Source organism: Oryx dammah, unplaced genomic scaffold (assembly GCF_014754425.2).
Source record: "Oryx dammah isolate SB20612 unplaced genomic scaffold, SCBI_Odam_1.1 HiC_scaffold_13, whole genome shotgun sequence".
Taxonomy (NCBI): domain Eukaryota; kingdom Metazoa; phylum Chordata; class Mammalia; order Artiodactyla; family Bovidae; genus Oryx; species Oryx dammah.
Genome location: NW_024070197.1, coordinates 51,578,534 through 51,598,270, shown reverse-complemented (window position 1 = coordinate 51,598,270; position 19,737 = coordinate 51,578,534). Strand labels below are relative to the sequence as shown.

Genomic DNA, 19,737 nt, shown 5'->3' with positions numbered 1-19,737 from the left:
AGTTTTTCCTTCCTGGTTCCTGTCACTCTTTTTGTTTCTAGTGCATAAGGAAAGCAGCAGAAGGGCCGTTGCCGTGGCCCTCCACCCCCGCCCCTGAGGAGAGGAAGGCAGGGGGAGGGGAGAGGGCTGGTGGTCTGGCATCAAGGACTTCAGGGTGGACCTGCAGGGCAGCAGTCTAGGGCCACCTCTCTGCACCCACGTGGAGGGGAGAGACTGGCATCTATTTTCACATTTCCTGTTCTTTCCCTCTCACCAGAGCGGTTTCTGGGTCTAAACCTTTTGCCCAAACAACTTCAGGCAAGTCACCTGTCTTCAGCTGCAAATCTAAGGTCCCTTCTACTTGTCTACTGCAGAAACTATAAGAGCTAAAATGATGAAAAGTAACTCTTTAAGTACTAGGAGATGGAAATGGAAAAGTGGTGTGACCTGAGGTCTGATCATCCCCAGAAGGGTCCCGGGTCCAGGCGCACCCGGGCCCACCCACCTGCAGCATGACTGCCTCGCACTGTCTGCACGGGCCCCACGTGGCTGGTGGGGGGCACGCGGGCCACTCCGCTGCTGCTGACCGGGGGAGGAGCCGAGGGGTTCAGGCACCGTTTCTCTGACTTCTCCCTGTGTGACAGGAAAGCACACCAACAACCGCGTGTTCAGTTCTGCTGAACAAACTCTCAATGCTTCACAGATGCTACTTAAGTATACATAATCCACAGAAGGGTGATTTCCATCAAATAATCCCCAGGGTAGAAGATAATGACTTGTTAGATTCACTCTAAAGGGTCGTTCCTAGCAAACCAAAGCCACATTTATAGAGTTTTAAGAGTACTAATTAAGGTTCGATAAGCCACCAGCAGTAACAAGTCCTAGTATCTGTCCCTCATGTTAGAAACTAAAATGAACACATTTCATAAACAATCTCACACTCACTTCTCCAGCTCCAGTTGAGTCTTGAGTTTTTTCTTTGCTCCCATGGTGAGGGATTCAAATTTATTTAGATCTTCTTCCGTGAGGCTCAGAAACTTCCACAGAAGAAACAAATTACAAAGTTACTGAGAATTAATTAGGATTCTGAAAACAAAAAACTTGGAGTTTAACTTAATAAACATATTCAACCTCTCGGATACGTAAACCCATAAAACTTAACCAGATAATAAAAGACAGGGAAGCGCTACAACTTTTACTTGCTAAGTGACTTGGTGTCCGAAGTCCAAAATACAAGACACCCACTGTGCATCTGAGGGTCACGGGCTGTGTCTCCTGAGCCTTCAGCACAGGTGTCTGGACCACAGCTGGGTGAAGGTGGGCCCCCTGGAAGGGGCGTACCGTGTAACAGCTGACTGGGACAGCGTCCTACAGTCTCAACTGCTACTGGGATGCAGTTCATGGAAGTGTCTCCCGCTCCAGGGACCCAACTCCCACAGAGAGGAGCATCGTCCTCTTGAGCAGCTCTTGTTTCTTGGAGTCACGGGACACCAGCAACTCTGCTGGGTATCAAGTGATCCAGAAAAGCAGGTGCCATCCAAACTGAATGGGAACCTAACCCACTGCCCTTACACTAAGAAAAAGATCCTACTTGGTTCTCGTGATGGTCCATAATATGATCTGTGATTTTAGCCTTTTCAACTACATACATCAGACTAACTTTTTAAACTGATCATGAGCAAGGATAGTAAAATCTGTTGTTTTTAAGACTTATGAATCCTAAACTGAGAGTACTGGAAATACACTTAAAATGTGTTTTTTATTAGCAGTAAAAGCTTGATTTCTAGTTCTTCAATTGCAGGTTTTTGGACAAAGGAAATGTTTAGAGAGATCAAAGCTACCAAAGCACTTTATCCAGCAGAGGGCGCTCAGACTTCAAACATCCCATACAGGTCTAATTTACCAGAGACATTGAAACTTGAAAGATATTTCAGAATTTAACAATGAGAAAAAAAAATGCTTCTTGTCAAAATTCTATTGTAAAAATAGTTTCTATGTAGGACTGCTTGAAAGATATAGAATTCATCTATTCCTTTAGCTATTATGCCCTTAATGCCAGGTCATCAGCCAGCATTTACCTGGGTCAAAGTATGTGGGGTCCTTTAAAAAGGCCTGCACTGAGGGCCGTCTAAGCAAGGGGGATGCAAGCACCAGAATCCACTACTTCTACCCCCTGCAGGGTGGCTGGGGGCACAACACTCTTCACATCACATACAGCAAGCATCTACTTGGGAAGACCCCAGAACTACCTTTAAAAAGCTGTTTGTTCACAAGCAATTTATGTTCCAGTTTTTGTTTCCAGCTGCAGGCAGCTTCAAATTCAAATCCACGGCCCCTTCCAGCGAGCTCATGGGACCTGGAGAGCACGCATCTGGCAGTGTTAAGGACCAGGTGGCATGACCTCCACAACATACACACTGCTGAAACCCAGCTCGGTTCCTCTGGGAACGAGGTCCGAAGAAAGAAAGATTACCCGAGACAATAAACAATAAGCGCATTCTATCTGCCTGCCAGTAACCAACATACCTTCTCCATCGTGAGCTGTTTGAAGACAGGGTAATACTTGTGCAAACGCAGTTTCCGAAGCCAGTCTAAAATCCCGTTTTGCTCCTGGGTCTGCGGGGCCTGCAGGCTGGACGGCATCAGGATGGTGGGCGAGCTGTCCATCGGGGTCCGATAGGCCAGCGCTGAACCTGCACCCCCCGAGTGCGAGCAGTGGGGCAAGGCGGCCGCGCTGGCCGCGTGCTGCACATGGTGCTGGGCGCTGCCCTGAGAGGACGGGATGCCAGCTACTCCGCACACAGGCCTGCAAGGACAGCAGACAGGTGGTTTTCAAAACCCCACGGCCTCCACTCAAGACCAGCTCCTCAATCTGGACTGCATCTGGGGCCGACTCCACCACGAGCATTCAACTTGCGGCCTCTGCCACCACACCACCGCCCCAGGTGACCATCTGTGGACATGGCCATGTGCATGCACCTGTCTAGACACGGTGCTGAGCACATGTACACACGTGTGTGTCACCACCAGACTTCTGGTTGAGCTGCCTAGTTTTTTTCTGTTGCTTCTATCACAGGATGATACTAACAATCATATACTAAAATCGACTCCAAACATTTTTTTTAAGTAAATTCCAGAAAGCTGGAAGGAGCAAAAGCATCTCTCTCTGTCCCAGCCCCTTCCACACTAAACTGCAGACCCACAGATTTATCACGTGCTCACACACTCCAGGTGGGGGTGAACAAGAAAGGCGGGACACCAAAGATCTCCTTGCCTGACTAGCATCAGTAGGACCGAGGGTGTATGTGTGTGTGTTTGTGTGTGTGTGTGCATGTGCGCATGCATGCATGCGTGTGTGTGCGCACGCACACCCACCACATGTAAGGTCAGCCCATTTTAGGGCCCCGGCTGGCAGAGAACCCCTACAGCAGCAACTCTGGCCCTTCATGGGCTTAACCACTCCCTGAGAGCTTGTAAAAATGAAGATTCTCAGAAATTCTGGTTTCCTACAATGTACAGGGCCCAGAAACTGGCATTTGCAATAAGGGTCTTTGGGAATTCTAATTCTAGTGGCTCAGAGAACCCCTTTTTTTTTCTATTTTTTGAGAAATCAAAAAGTAGGTTATCTCTATCCAATTCTTATCCAATATTACTAGTCAAGACTAAGATCAAGAATGCCTTAACTCCAGAAACAACTGCTGACAGTGAGAAGCAAGCTCTGTAGCAAGGCTGACAGGAAATGTGCTGGCTGCATGGGAGAAGTCTCACCTTCCAGACACGCCCATCATGGTACCGACTTTAGAAAGGGAAGGGTTGCCAGGACCTACAAGTTAAAATGAAAACAATTCATTCACAGACCATAAAAGTATTTCTACTTTTACTGAATTACATTTTACAAACTCACTTGGACTTTGAAGCTGTTGGGTGGGAGAAGAAGTGCTGAAAAATTTCTTAACATGGTCATTTTTTAACACATGAGAAGGTAACGAAGCCAAATACCTAAAAAAGAAAGAGTGGTTTTATCAGCATTAAAATGTATTATTACCAAAAAGTAACTGGGAGAGAAATTTTAATTTTCAATTAAGAGACATTTGTATCAGAGAAAAACTAAACAGAAGCACCTTAACCTCTAATCTTCCTGCTGTATTAGTTTAGTTCTTGGCAGGATTCGTGTGTTTCCTGGAGCCCCTTCCCGCATTCACACTGTATGAACAGAGTCTCTCGGGGCCCACAGCACAGGGCCTGTGGTCTCAGCTGCCGGGGGGCACTCCGACGGCGGGCCCAGTCCCCGGGCCCTGGCAGCAGGGCTCCCTCCGTAAATGTGTACAGGACAGCATGCAGGACACCCTCAGCGTCCAGAGACTCTGGGCCCAGGAGACCTTTTATAGGTCTTCGTTTCATCCTTTCTACTACAGAAGAGAAAGAATAACCAAATCTTATTTTGTAAGACTGTCAAAATTACAGTATGTGATGGCATATACTTCAGAATTCCTTCGCTTGCATATCCTCAAAAGCAAGCCTAGGTTGTTAAGATCCTTCAAATTCTCTGTAACTGAAGAGGAGACCAGAACCACCCAAACCACGTGTCACCTGAGCAGCCCCTCCGTGACCAGGCGGCCCAGCCCCACCCACACCACCGAGGGCCGTCGGTCCACCAGTCACACGGTGCTGCTGCAGGGGGCTGCTCTCCGTGGCCTTGCAGGGGTGCGGGGGGAGCATTACCTCAGGTCCGCTTCCAGATCCATATGGTTTCGCTCTACATAAAAGGAATCTGGGCCAGCTAAGCAAGGAATGAATTTCTCCAAATTTTCTTCAGGATGCAGCTGAGACAACTGAAAGAGACGGAAAGGCACAGGGAGTCTGGCACAATCTCCTTTACAGAACCAGGGCTCCTCAGTGCGAGAAACACCAGGCAGGTGAGAGGAGGCGGCGTCTGCTGGGGTGAGTCTGGGCTTCTGCACCCACTGGGACGCAGGAAGCCACGGCCTACCACAGCACAGGGAGCTGGGCGGCAAAGCCACCGCATCGGCCCAACCCCAAGAGGGACCTGCCCTCCGAGGAGACAGAGCACATGAGCCGTCCAGCCGCGGCAGAACACGAGGAAGAGGCGGCTGCCATTCAAGCGGGCAGAGGAGATGGGCAGGGATGAACACGCCCCACAGGCGGAATGAGGGTCAGACAGCAGCCGGCCAGGAGCCCAGGCACGGGGCAGGGAGACTGTGCCCTCACTTCCGAGCTCTCTTCCGTGGGCGGCAGGCCACAGGGAGCCTCTGCAGGGGGCACAGCGTGCAACGGCTGTCCCAGGGGCCAGGCGGGAAACCCCATACCTCCCCCGGAGCCTGCTCTCCATCCAAAGCAGAAAGCCCACAGGCCACTGGTGAAGGGATGAGATAGTGCCTGCTCTCAGAGCTCAAGCACACTCCCCGGTTTCTGGGGATGAGGCAGAACACCTTCCTGCCTCTGGGAGAAGAGGAAGAAGAGGAAGTCCTCCTGACACCGGTCATTTCTCAGGGAAGTAAAAACAAAATCCCTCTAGCGCCAAGGAAGGGCAGGAAGCCCTCCTGAGTGGAGGGGCCTGCATGAGCACAGAGTGGACCAGGTCAGCTGTTGGGGAGGGAAGGGCGGCGATGAGGAGAAAGGGCCCAACCCTGTTCCTGGACCTCGGGCTGCACCAGGACGGGGAGCCCCCATCCCCACCACAAATCTATCCCCAGCAACAAGTAACAGCACCCTCCCTGGGAGTGGAATCAATGGGGCAGGCAGACCCACTCCAACCCACAGGTGAGGCAAGACGACGCCACACTCCTCTCGAGACTCCAGGGACCAGCAGGTCTTGCTGAAGGAACCCAAACCCAGCTCTGCTCCTGACAAGACTAACCCAAAGCCACACTAATGGTTTGATGGATTCCATTTCCAGGCTAGTTTCTAGACATGATGTCTAACATTCAATCAAAAATTATAAGATAAAAAAGAGGTGGGAGTCTATTGTCAAGATAATCATTAGAACCAGACTCAGAAATAACCCAGATGTCAGAGCTATCAGACAACTTGAAAATGAACAAGAACCCCTAAAATCATGGTACCAGAGATGAAGAATTCAGCTCATGAGCAACCTGGAGAGAGCTGAGGAGAAACATCCTTCAACTTGAAGACAGGTTCAAGTACATGTAACTCAAGGCCCAGGAGAAGAGAGAGTGGAGCAGAAGAAATACTGAAGGAGGGGATGGACAAGACAGTGAGCCAGAAGCCCAGGAAGGGCAAAGGACCCAAAGCCAGGGGAGTGTCAGCTGCTGCAAATACACAGACAAGAGTGGCAAGGTCTGCCAGCATGAGTGGAGCCCAGAGAAGCACTTTTCCACAAAACAAGTAGGGAAGCCCGGAGAAGAGGAAACTCAGTGGTCTACATGGTACAGAGGAGCAGGAGAGCCCGGGGCAGGACCCACAGCCCTAGAAAGAAGGCCTGTGGCGCTCTTCAAGGCAGGGCAGGCCAAAACAAAGGAGTGATCGAGCAACTTCTGTCCAAGCTTTTCAACTCGAATTTCTCCCATGGGATGTTTTCCCTCATCTTATAATCAAAGTAGACAGCATATTAAAAAGCAGAGACATTACTTTGTCAACAAAGGTCCGTCTAGTCAAGGCTATGATTTTTCCAGTGGTCATGTATGGATGTGAGAGTTGGACTATAAAGAAAGCTGAGCGCCGACGAATTAATGCTTTTGAACTGTGGTGTTGGAGAAGACTCTTGAGAGTCCCTTGGACTGCAAGGAGATGCAACCAGTCCATCTTATAGATCAGCCCTGGGTGTTCTCTGGAAGGGCTGAAGCTGAAACTCCAATACTTTGGCCACCTCATGCGAAGAGTTGACTCATTGGAAAAGACCCTGATGCTGGTACAGATTGAGGGCAGAAGGAGAAAGGGATGACAGAGGATGAGATGGTTGGATGGCATCACCAACTCAATGGACCTGAGTCTGGGTGGACTCCGGGAGTTAGTGATGGACAGGGAGGCCTGGCGTGCTGCAGTCCATGGGGTCGCAAAGAGTCAGCAAGCGACTGAGCAACTGAACTGAACTGATAATCAAACTGCCAGCTGCACTCTGGAGACACTGTAGCCGTGCTGGCTCCATTTGGCAAAGGTGGCCACTTCAGATGCTCAACTGTGGCTAAGACAGTGGCTCACCACCTGGCACAGGCCAGGCTGGGCGACTTTAAACATGCAGGTGTGTGTGGATGCACATCTGTGTACGGTGGTCAAGAGCAGCTTGGTGTTGAGTGAAATGGTATTTGTTGAATCAATTTAAAAACAAGCAGGACGTACATCATCCGCCTTTCAATTTTTTAAAACATTTGAAAAAATAAAAACAAACAGGAAGATTCAATATGTAAACACATCAAGGTGGAAGCAGGTGAAGTCTCTGCCCACTGCTGCCCGTGTAGCCCCTCCCCTCCCTCAGCCGTGGCTGGAGAGCAACAAACCACCATCAGCCAAACAGCCCTTGGCACCCGCGGACTCACATCTTTCTTCCCCGCCCAGTTCTCAACAACGGGCAGGAGTATGGACCACACGCCCCACCAGCGGGAATGCCCACCCTGCACTCACTGCCCTGGTTCAAGGCAGCATCCATGGACGTCAGGCTGCCTTCTGACCGTGATGAATGGGACCCTATAATTTTTATAAGAGCCCTTAAATCACCTTACCTTTGAAATAAATTCAGTCACTTCAGAGGAAGATTTGGTTACTGATGTGATTGAAGAATCAGACCACAAGACCTTAAAAACAAATAAATAAACAAACCTTAAAAACAGACACCACATACTCAATTCACAGCACATTCTTTCAGGGATTCACAGCCAGTACATGGTGGTAGTGAGACGAGACTTTATATATATAAAAGCCTCGTGCGTTTATATACCCCTTGGCGTGTTACAGAAAAGATGTTCACGTAACTATAGTCCATTAAAGCTTAACTTCCTGTTTTGCACAATTATTCAAACATCACTAAGTCACTCATGCGTGGAGTCTAAGGTTGCCCCTTAAAGCATCATAAAGTCCATGACGACCCCAACTGCTTGTGCTTGTGTGCACAGCCCCCCACGTGGGGACCCCCATCTGTCTACATGGAATCAAGACGCTATGTGAAGTGAGCCCGTCCAGTGAGTGCTCACGTTCATGGCTGTGGCCGTGACGCTGGCCCTCAGGAGTCTGACACAAGTCAGGGCAGTCAGGACCAGGAGAGCAGGGAACAGCTTCCACTGCAGGGGGCCAGGGAAGAACGCAGCAGAGAACGTCAGAAAGGCCTTTCTGGAAGCTCTATAAAGCCTGGTGTGTTTGTTCTTCCTCCCTGTACCTGTGACAGCAGGCAGTTTTAGTTCACAACCATAAATGTCCATCTTCCCAAATAGACTGTGAGTTCCCTGGGGCAGGGGGCTGGCTTCCCAGCACTGTCTGTGGTATTTTCCACCTATGTCAGCACAGACACCTGTCAGAGGCTCTCCTGCGCTGAGAAAGGCGTGAGCTGAACTCAGAAGGAGCGAGACAGGACAGAGGGAAGAGGATGGGACGGGAGGGAAGCAGGGCCCAGAACAAGAAAGGTTAAACCATGAAACCATGCCATTCACCCGAAAGTCCAGAAGCACTGGAGGATTTCAAGTCAGGAAATAAAACGACTGAGAGTCTTCATCACCCACAGGGAAGCATTACATGCACACTAATGTAGAGAAACTAGAGCCTGGAGATAATCAAGCAACTCTCAAGCGCCCACCACCCGCCGGCCTCTTGCATGTTTGCTGACGGTCTCCCAGGCCTGAACTCAAGGCTGGCATCTCTCCTCCCTGTTGAAATTCACACGAGTCCCTTTCTACTCTGGAGCTGTCATAGCACAGAACAGTTACTAAGGTATGTTTTTCAAGCCCCAACAAAATACAAATCGATCAAGGCAAGGAACCTTTCTCCTTTATCTCTGAATTATCAACGCCTCCCAGAATTCATCACAAGTGCTAGCATTTTTTAATCAATGTGCTGTGCGCCATCCAAAATCTACCTACACTAAAATGAAAATACCTACACCATTTTTTTCTGTTTAAAATAATTAAATCTTTTAACAACACTAAAAACAAGACTGGGGGTAGTGAGCTGCTCCCCACGTAAAACAGCAGTAGCAGCCACGATTAAAGGTGAGAGCTCTCTAGCTTTAGATGCATGACCCAGGCACTGTTGGCATTGTGGTTTTCAAAGCAAAACATGCTGCACGCCACGCGGCATGAACACACCCTAACTCAACTCAAAGCACCAAGTCCAACACCCAAATGGTGAGCACAGCACAAACATACCATTTTACATTGAAACAGACAATCTGCTTCCCTGACAATTTTACATTTAAAGAGGCACAACTATTCTAGGTTGCCTGCTCCTGATATAATCTTCTTTGACTTCCAAAAGGAGCTGATGTTTCCACCCAGGGCAGATACAAAGCAAGGACTGGAAACCAGCTGACTTCAGCAACACACCTCTGCAGGAATTGCAGGCTGACCTGACCCAGCCCTGAGCCAGAAGAGAGGCCGGCCAGCCCCCACAGGGGTGTGGGCCAGGAGAGCAGCCTGGCATCTTGCCACAAGCTAGAGACACATGACCCAGGAAGTCCAGGATAGCATCAGTCATAAGCTAACCCACAGTTCCTGTACCAGCAGGAAAAAACACTGCCAATCAAATGCTGCCACAGTCGTTTCCTATCACCTGCATTCACTCAAAGAGCCACTGAGACCTACAGAGATGGACTTCAATGTATCTTAAACATACACAAAAAAGCATGGTATGCACAGAACAGGTAAGCATTTCTTCACACTCAGAGTCTGACTCCTCTGACTGTCTGTCTTGCTCCCAGCACCCTCTGGTGCAGGGGCAGCAGCTTAGGAAGAGGCCCTGCTACTCAGGTCACAGCCCTCAGGTGCCCAGCACCACTAGACATGCCAGCAGGCCTCTGAGGAGCTCTGAAGCCAAACACAAGGACAAGCAGAACAGTCACCAAGGACAAGGCAGCCTGGAAGCAGCACGGACCACGTGCTTTTAGAACTGTTTTTTAATGCTAAAACTACCAACAAGATTTGCTGTGAACTACAAGGAGAAAGCATCGCCAAGAACAGGATGCTATGAAAAAAGAACTGTCAGGGAACAAGAGTTCTTCGAAGTTTGAAACAGGACAGCAGAGGTGAAAAATTCAATTCAAGATACAGAAGATGAAGGACTCTTCCACAGAGTAAATCAAAAAAGTCAAAGGGAAAGAAAATAGAGGCAAAAAGAAATAAAATAGAGGGCCAGTCTTAAGGTCCAACATGCCAACAGCAGGAGTTCCAAAATAAAACTGAGAAAAATGGGGCAGAGGAAATCAAAAGAATGATTCAAGAAAAGGTCCCCAAGTTAACAGACTTAAGTTAAAAGGGCTGATGCGTCCCAGCACAGAGGATGGAAACCTACACCCAAGTCTGGCTCTGAGAAATGTGCGAGTGACTGGAACCAAGAAAAGGTCCTAACACTTCTGGAAACTGTAGAACAGAGCCATGCTTCTCAACAGCAATACTGCAAGACAGGAAATAAGAAGTGCTTCCAAGCTCCTAAGGAAACATGGCGGCTGGTCTAGAGTTGTATTGCCAGTCACGTGTCAGGGCAGATGGATAAAGATACTGCCAAACGTGAAAGTCGGGAACTGTGCCTCCCCAGGACCTTCTCTAAGAAGCTACAAGAACCAGAACTGACCTGCAACAAGAGATGATCTGCGAGCCAAGAGCAGGGAACCAGAGCTGGAAGGGAAGAGGGGACCCCAAGGTGAAGACACAGGGGCCCTCAATGAGACGGTGCCAGCCTGAGTCCAGGTGGGAGAAGGGCCACAGCTCCAGAGGGGAAACCAACGGAATGTCAGACCCATTTGAACACAACCAGGGAAAACTTAGGGGCAAAGCTGTTTTCCAAGTACTTGTTCCCAAGCAACAAACAGAGAGAGACAATTAGCCCCAGGGAGAGCAGAACGCTGGCAAGGAAAAGCACTCAGCGCCCACCACATGGCCCGGCTGCCACACAAGCACTGAGGCGCAGAGTGCCCGCGGAGCTGATGGGAGCAGAAACTAAGCAAGAAACAGCTGTCAAGACTGACCCTCAGCTAGCAATGAGGGAGCATCCAGGGCAGTGAAGACTGTTTCAAGATGGAAAAGCAAACTTTTACAGAAGACACAGCACTAAAATAAATGTACTGTCAGCCCACTCCAGTATCTTGCCTGGGAAACCCCAAGGACAGAGGAGCCTGCTGGGCTACAGTCCGTGGGGTCGCAGAGTCAGCAGCACAACAGCAACTGGGTTCTCCACAGAGACGGGCGGGAGAAGTACGGGGTTTTCATTGCTGCTGCTCCACAGTTCCTCTTAAGTCAATACAACTCCCGTCTGCTAGGCATTTCAAGTGTTTGGGTCATCTTCTGGGGTTTTTTCCCACCCTGTCCTTCATGCATAGTAAGTAAAGAAAAATATACTTTTAAAAAAGTTTAAGTTATTCGACAGTGAGTTTGGGGAAGCTGGTAAAATGTGGACATTTCTACATGGATACAAAATCAGTTTGTATTTTAAAAGATTCTGTCATCTGCTTCCTGGATTTGATTTCCACAGTAACTAGTAACTAGCAATTACAACTTCAGCAAAAACAAAACCAACTCCATGGAGAAAAAAGAACAGGAAACTCAAACTCCTACTTGTAGTCTATTTGTTACTTACATCTTCCTATGAAAAAAAAAAATAACCTTTCATTTGCATCCTGGATAACAATGACACATAAAAATTAAAACTAGAGATAAATAAGGCTGAGAAAATGAGGGGGGGGAGGGGGCACGGGAAGTGTCGCTGACTTTCCCCTTAATAAGTGAAAGCTTCCAGAAAAAACTGCTTCCTGAGTCTTCCTACACTGTAAGCAACAGAGGGCACACCTCACCGTGGTACAGCAGACACTCCCAATAAAGGTTTTTACTGTTCTGGCCATGGTACAATAGATATTCATTTCCAAGTTCAAAAGACAACCTATTTAAAGGACAATTTACCCTAATTACTTAGGGCTTTGTGGACAAAAATTAATCCTCCAGTAACTTTTAAAAGTGTTTTATTGCAGTGTAACTGACACTGAGATGCACATATTTAAAATGTACACTCTGATCAGTTTACACGTACGTATACACCTATGATGGCACCCACTCCAGTACTCTTGCCTAGAGAATCCCATGGACGGAGGAGCCTGGTGGGCTGCAGTCCGTGGGGTCGCTAAGAGTCGGACACGACTGAGCGACTTCACTTTCACTTTCATGCATTGGAGAAGGAAATGGCAACCCACTCCAGTGTTCTTGCCTGGAGAATCTCAGGGACGGGGGAGCCTGCTGGGCTGCCGTCTATGGGGTCGCACAGTCGGACATGACTGAAGCGACTTAGCAGAGCAGATACACCCATGAAACCATCCTTCTGGTCAATATAAGGGACATAGCCATCACCCCTCCCCAGCAAGCTACTGACCTGCTTTCTGTCACTGCAGATTATTTCGCATTTTCTAAATTTATCTAAATAAACCCGGAAGGAGCATGCTTTCTTCCCTGGCTTCTTTCACACGCGCAATTGTGGAATTCTCTCTGTCCATACTGCATCAGTAACTGCTCCTCCATGCCCAACAGCCCAGTGTGTGGTCCACAGTACACGGTGTACACCCAGTCTCCCAGTGATGGCTATTTGGGGCCTTACAAATAAAGCTGTTATAGACATTCGTGGACAAACCTTTGTATGAACACATACTTTCATTTCCTTTGGGTACTGACCTAGAAGTGGGGCCGATGAGTCATATTTTAGGAGTATGTTTAACTTTTTAAGAAACTGCCGAACAGTCTCCCCAGGTAGTGTTACCGTCTTATGCTCCCGGGACAGTCCTTCCACACACCCATCAGCAGTTGGTGTGGTCAGTCCTGTGGATCTCAGCCATTCTGATGGGCAGGCAGCATTAGCTCGTGGTGGTTTTAACTGGTCTCTTCCTAACAGCTAAGGATGCTACACATCTGTTCACGTGTGCTCTCTGCCATCCACACATCTTTCTTGGTAAAACGTCTGTGCATTTTTTATTGGCTTATTTTCTCACCATTGAGTTCTTTTTATAGTCTGAATACAAATCCTCTAACATACACGTAATTTACAAATATGTTTCTCCTAGTTCTGTGGCTTGTCTTTCAATTTTCTCCACAGAGCCTTTCAAAGAGCAAGTTTTAAATTCTGATGAAGCCTAATTCATTCATTCTGTCTTCTATGGGTCATGTTTTGGTACCCTACCTAAGAAATACTTGCCTGATTAAGTCACAAACCTTTTTTCTGTGCTTTCTTCTACAAGTTCTACAGTTTATACTTTATGCTTAGGTCAAAAATTAGTTTTGAGTTAACATCTATACAAGAGGTGAGGTTTGATCAAGATTCTTTTTTCTTTGCATATGGTTGTCTGCTCCAGAACCGTTTGTTGAAAAGACTAACCTTTATCTTCACTGAACTGCCTTTATACCTTTGTCAATAATCACTGACCAGGGTGGTGTGGCATCCAGGGCCTTAGCCCAAAGCGGAGGAGGCCTGGCCCACAAGATGGAGCAGTCACCACCAACGACCCCAAGCCCAGCCCAGGGCAACCCTGAGCAGAGTCGCAGGCAGTGGGAGCCCGAGCTGCTCTGGCTCATCAGAGCGCTGCCTGTCCCAGAACACATATGGAGCACTCGGGGCAAGGAGGGACCTTGAGCCTGAGTGATGGTGCCCGAGCAGCCTTTGTCCTTCTGAGGGCCACAGTTCCCTTGTTTGCTTTTTTTGGCTATGCTGAGCAGCAAGCAGCACCTTAGCTCCCCAACCAGGGGTCAAACCCATGCCCCCTGCTTTGGGAACATGGAGACTTAACCACTGACTGCCAGGGAATTCCACAACAATAAAACTCTTATCAGAAAACTCAAGAATGACTCCTTATTGCCTTGGCTTAGACAAAGATTTCTAAAATACAAAAAGCACGAGTAACGAAAGAAAAAGTAGGTAAACTGGACTTCATCAAAAGTCAAAACGTCTGTGTGTCAAAGGACAGCATCAAGAACATGAAATAAATTCCCACACTGCGAAAGAAAATATCTGTAAGCCAAAAGGCCCGGTAATTCCAGTCCTAGGCGTATATCTGAGAGAAACGAAAGCATTTGTCCACACGGAAACCTGTACACAAATGTTCACAGCCGCATTACCCATGAGAGGCAAAAAGCGGGAACAACCCAGAAGTGCACCAGCCAGCTGCTGAGCGGGCAAACAGAACGTGTCCATCCACACAGTGCAGACTCACTCAGCCATCATGAGGGAATTACCAATACATGATACAACACAGATGAGCCACAGAAACATCATTTGTGTGAAAGAAACCAATCACAAGAGATCACATATGTATGACTGCACTCGTGAGAAATACACAGCACAGGCCAACCCAGAGACAGAAAGCAGATGAGTACTGCCTGGGACTTGGGAGGAGAGGGCACTGACTGCTAACAGGCATGGGGCTTCTTGGGGTGATAAAAATACTAAAATTAAATTGTGGTAATGGTTACTAAATTCTGAATAAATTGTAAGAACACTGAACTTTTTTTTTTTTTTTTCTATTTTTTAAAAAATTTATTTGGCTGCACTGGGCCTTAGTTGTGATCTACTTCCCTGACCAGGGATCGAACCCTGGCCCCCTGTATTGGGAGCGCAGATGTCTTAGCCACTGGATGACCAGGGAGGTCTCAACACCGAACACTTAAAACGGATGAATTTTATGGTATGTGATACCTGTCTCATCAGAAGTGTAAAAGAGAACGTCGCTTAGAAAATTTAAAAAATGTTTCATCTTTAAAAACACCAATAATATTCTCCCAAAGTCTTCCAATGAACCGATTGTGTACATGTGAGCGCACCTCTGGCCCCAGGGGTGGCCCCTCTCCCTCTCAGCAACACCTCGGGGTCAGGGCCCTGCCCTTCAACACCAGTGCTGAGACCAGGTGCTGAGTCTTCCAATCTGTTCGTTTCAAACCTGTTTTGGCTGCTCTGTAGTTTTTTCCATATACATGCTATTTATCATTCACAATTTACGCAGGCTGCACCACACAGCATGCAGTATCTTAGCTCTTCAACCAGGGACTGAGCGTGGGCCATGGCAGTGAAAGCGCCAAGTCCTAACCACTGGACTACCAGGGAATTTTCTCCATGCAAATTTTAGCATCACCGTGTTGATTGCTAGAACAGAAAAATGCTCCTGGGACTTGCTTTTGCAGATGGTTGTGTGAGACGACAGAGAATCTGCAAGTTGACAGGTGTGTGCAGAGATGTTCCCACAGGGTCCATGGTCCTGCCTCTACAGAACTGCAGCTCTGACCACAGCCAGCCAGAGACCGTGGTTAAACCCTGGAAGCTAGTCAACCATAAGGCACCTCATCTTTCTAGCGCGATGGGATGCCCAAACCAAAGCTCATGCATGTTACACATTCACATCCTACAGGCGGCCACTTAACTCAGTCACAAGCAGGAGAGGGCAGCTCACTGCCCAGAGCGTGCACAAGGCTGAAGCTGCACAAACGAGCAGCGTGCTTCATAAATAAGAGAGTTGTTTGTTTTTAAATGTTCATTTTATCTTTCCTTAGTATCTCAAATTACCATCCAACAAATACAGTTTGGGCTGTAAATCCCTGAGGGCACATCAGGTTAGTAACCCCAACCCCCACAAAAAAAAAACTAGCTGAACTGCTGGCTGGTGAAGGCTTATCACTGTCCTAAACACAAGAGTGTGCTTATCAGTTATCTCATCCAGAGAAGTAAGCTTTCAGATAACCAAAGCTTTTCTTTAAACACTAAAACACTTCATTCAGCTTACGCATCTGGGTAGAAACTTCCTAAACTCAGCAATAACCACACGGGACAGTAAGCTCACAGCTGAGACAGGCCTCCAAGGAGCCTTCTGGAATTGTCCGCTGGACCTCCAGAAGACTCAGGGTGTCCCTGTCTGCCAGCCTGCTGCCCCCATCCTGGTCACAAGCCCCTCGTCTGGGGAGAGGCCGAGGGTCCACCCTGCCCAAGCTCGCTGCTTTACAGAGAGGCTAAGGATGGGGGCTGAATCCAGACCCAGTTTGAGCAGACTGGCTGTGAGTGGCGTTCAAAGGGCCTGACAAACAGTACGCCTCAATTTTCACAATTCTCTACTGTAGCCAAATTAGGTGACCAACTACCAGGAGCCGAGTGTGTCAGTCCAGAGCACGTAGCCCCCAAACCCACCAAGGAGTTTCTGTCATCCAGGAGGTGCAGAGGGACATGGCTCATCTCTGCAGGCACTGACTGCCCCGGACTCCAGCCTCTGACTGGATGGAGGTACTGGGACACAGACAGGTTCAGCACTGTCCTTGGTCACACAGCTAACAGGAACACAATCGGACTGCGAGCTCCAGGCTGCACCCGAGCCCACACCCTCCCCTCGATGGAGAGCAAGCAGCCCCAACAAGCGCATCTTGGGGACTGGCCGCTTGCAAGGCCCAGCCCCCACTTCTATCTCCCACAGCATTGGCACAGAGCTTTGCAAAAAGACCCGTCTTTTATTTAGATAAATAAAAGTATCACTTCGTGGTAAATATTCCCTTCCTATCCCTTAGAGGAGAAAAGGGGAAAAAAAACTTAGTATCTTACCTCAAAGGAACATTCAACATTTCTTTCATTTTTTTTGTGTGATAATCCCTTCAGGTCTATCTTTTCAACAGTCACTGTAAAAGTAAACAAAACAAAAAAACAACAAACAGAATTATAAACACAAAATAAAAGCTTGAAGTATACATGGTTAGTTTGCATCGATCGATATGTCAGCGGCCTTCACAGGAAAGCTCCCAGCACCCAGCACCGTCTCCTCCGCGGGGAGCTCGTCAGGAACGAGGGAAGCTGGAGGCCGAGCTCAGAATGAGGGCAAAGTTGATCGTGAGACAGAAAATACAGGGAAAATATAAAAACAAATTTTAAAAAAAGGGAACGGTGCTTGAAAAGAACATACGTTTATTTGCCTGCTAGAGGGCATGGATGACAACTGTAACTGAGGGTGAGTTATGCTCTGTTCTCATCCCTGAAAGACTAAAGATCAACATCTCCCACTCTGGTTGTTTAGAGACGCAGCTGCCCAGAGCCTTTGCTGGCGTCTTCTGTCTCCTTCTGGGGCGGGGCCAGGCTGCAGGCGCGAGGACTGCAGTTGTGGAGCAGGTGCTGCAGACCCCTAGCGCCGCCCCTACAGAGCAGGGGCCACGGCTGCACAGGACAGAAGACAGTCACGTTAGACAGCCCCAAAGCGATCCCCTCCTCATGCCTCCCCTTTCACTCGCATGGGTGCTTTTTTTCTCTCCTCAGAAAGAAAATGATACAATTAAGCCTGTAAGCACTTAAGTTTTAAGATACAAATTAAGTTTGTAAGATGCAAATATTCAAGCACAAATATTTCTGAAAATAAAACAGCACTTAATAAACATGATCTAGTTTCCAAACCCCAAAATCACACTCAGGTATGTATGTCCTGTTTCTGATTCAAACACAAATGCATCTCAAATACTCATTTAACTGCTTGCTTCTTCAAGCTTATGAACTTCTGGCAGGCACAGCAGTCAGACAATCCAGCTCTTGCGGAAAGACCCCAGCAAATGAGGGAGGCTTTCTTGTGTGAACAGCATACACACCTTCCTGATTTTTCACCCGTATCCCTGCAGGTCACTTGGCTGTGTACTATGGGCACGTCTGCAGATACTCAACACCTGTCTAACCTGACACACCCAGTGTAACTCACAAAACTACCATGTTACACTTTTTGCAGATGCCCCATCTCCTGGTTGGCCACACATCCCGAGTCTTCTCCAGCAAACACCACTCTGTAAGACGTTCAGGGCCAACCCCCAGAAAGCTTCATGGTCAAAAGTTTGGAGGGAAAATCTAAGAAACTCCTTTTCATAGACTGCCCATGTACGTGATCATATTAAAGGCTCTGAGAAGTCCTGTGACAAGTAAATCTACCTTTATTAACCACATTTCCCCAATTTTTTTTTTTTTTTGGCCACAGAACTCTCTCCTCCCATAATATGTCTAAGTGCCCAGAGAACAAGCAACTCTGGGCACCAGGCTTCAGAAAGGTTCTAACCCTGTACCTCCCACTACTGCAGCCACTGACCCCATGGGACCACTTACATTGCTATTAATTACAATTGAATAAAATTAAAAACCTCATTCCTCAGTTGCACTAACCACATTTTAAGCACTCGGCAGCCACACACGGCCAGTAGCTGCCACGCTGAGCAGACCCAGAACCCTGGTCATCACAGGGAGTTCTACTGGGTGGTGCCATAAAGTCAGGGGCGGGTGGGCCGCAGGCAGCCTCGGCCGTTGGTGTGACAGTCTCCAGGGTGCAGAGCGACACTGTGGGCTGACGCACCGCCAAAGGGGCTCTCCACCCGCCGGCAGCAGAGCCCAGCAGTGGTGCCAGACTCCCCACATCTCCTCCCCAATCCAGAAACACCAACCATCTGGATCTTCACAGAAAACAACATGTCGATCCAACAACTTGTTCATTCACCACCTCATCTTATGAAGCGCCTACTGTGTGCTGGGCTGTACTCTGGGGCTGGGCACAAGGCGGCCAGCACTGACCAGAGTCCTTGCCTTCACAAACCGCTGCCTGAATTTTTGAGCCTCTATAAATTTATAAAGTTGTATCAGGGTTGATAGGGATCGTGGGAGACACTAGAACCCGTTTGGTTGAGTATTTTAAACTTAAAATAGCATCTCACAGGAAGGAATTACTCTTTAAAAAAAACAAGAATGCTTGTTTCCTTTCTGGCAAAACAAAGAAAACACTACGTTTAGCAGTTGTGCGCTGCCCGGCCTCGCTCAGTGAAACTGCCCACTGTTCCCGTCTGACTTCCCCAGGCAGACTGTCAGCAAATAAACAGCTCTTACACTCTCCCAGTCACTATTTTTAAAAACTTACCCATAGTGACCTCACTCTAACCCAGACCCTCCACTTCTTTAGACAATAGAATATACAAAGTCAATGAGCACAGGGAAACCTGTCTGGCATTTTCCTGGGCCATAGACACCCGCATGTACCTACAAGTTCCAGGGCTGAACATTAGGGTTTATGAAAAAAGCAGAAAGGAAAACCCTAGCTGGACTGAAGGCGGGAAGTGACTCATATCTGGACCGGAAAATGCAAAAAGCAGATGAAGTTACTCAGCTGTTTTTAGATCAAAGAGGCATTTCGGAGCAGAAGTCTGAGATGTTAGCGAGACCCCTTTGGAGCCCCCAGCCCACCAGACGCTGCGCTCTGTTCTGCATCACCAGCCCCGGTGCCGCCAGGACGCCTCTGGACCAAACACACGGACAAGACCTGCTGTCTTCTCCTGGTGCCACCTGCCCTGGAAGCAACACCTGTGGCCACACGGGGCCCTGAGGGCAGGAGGACACCCGCTGGGGGCAGTGGTGGAGTCAGGTGGCGTCTCTGCAGCAGGCAAGAGTGGTGACGGTGGCCAGCATGAGGGCCGGGCTGGGAGGTGTTCAGCCAGGCTTCAAAGATGTGTAAGACACTCCCAGCTCCGGAGCTACTAAAGACCATGTCTGTAAGACACTCCCAGCTCCGGAGCTACTAAAGACCATGGCTATAAGACACTCCCAGCTCTGGAGCTACTAAAGCCCATGTCT

The 19,737-nt window shown here is 48.4% G+C and overlaps 1 protein-coding gene across 1 annotated transcript in view; it reads right to left on the bottom strand.

The window, feature by feature from the left end:
- Window positions 1-19,737, bottom strand: part of ZCCHC14 (zinc finger CCHC-type containing 14) — a 45,628-nt gene that overhangs the window by 5,172 nt on the left and 20,719 nt on the right. The window contains exons 3-10 of the mRNA XM_040253807.1: window positions 16,702-16,775; window positions 7,677-7,748; window positions 4,702-4,811; window positions 3,884-3,978; window positions 3,748-3,802; window positions 2,506-2,785; window positions 925-1,016; window positions 485-612 (exon numbers count right to left, since the gene is read on the bottom strand). Coding sequence (XP_040109741.1) covers window positions 485-612; window positions 925-1,016; window positions 2,506-2,785; window positions 3,748-3,802; window positions 3,884-3,978; window positions 4,702-4,811; window positions 7,677-7,748; window positions 16,702-16,775 — 906 coding nt within the window. The remainder of the gene's footprint in view (window positions 1-484; window positions 613-924; window positions 1,017-2,505; window positions 2,786-3,747; window positions 3,803-3,883; window positions 3,979-4,701; window positions 4,812-7,676; window positions 7,749-16,701; window positions 16,776-19,737) is intronic.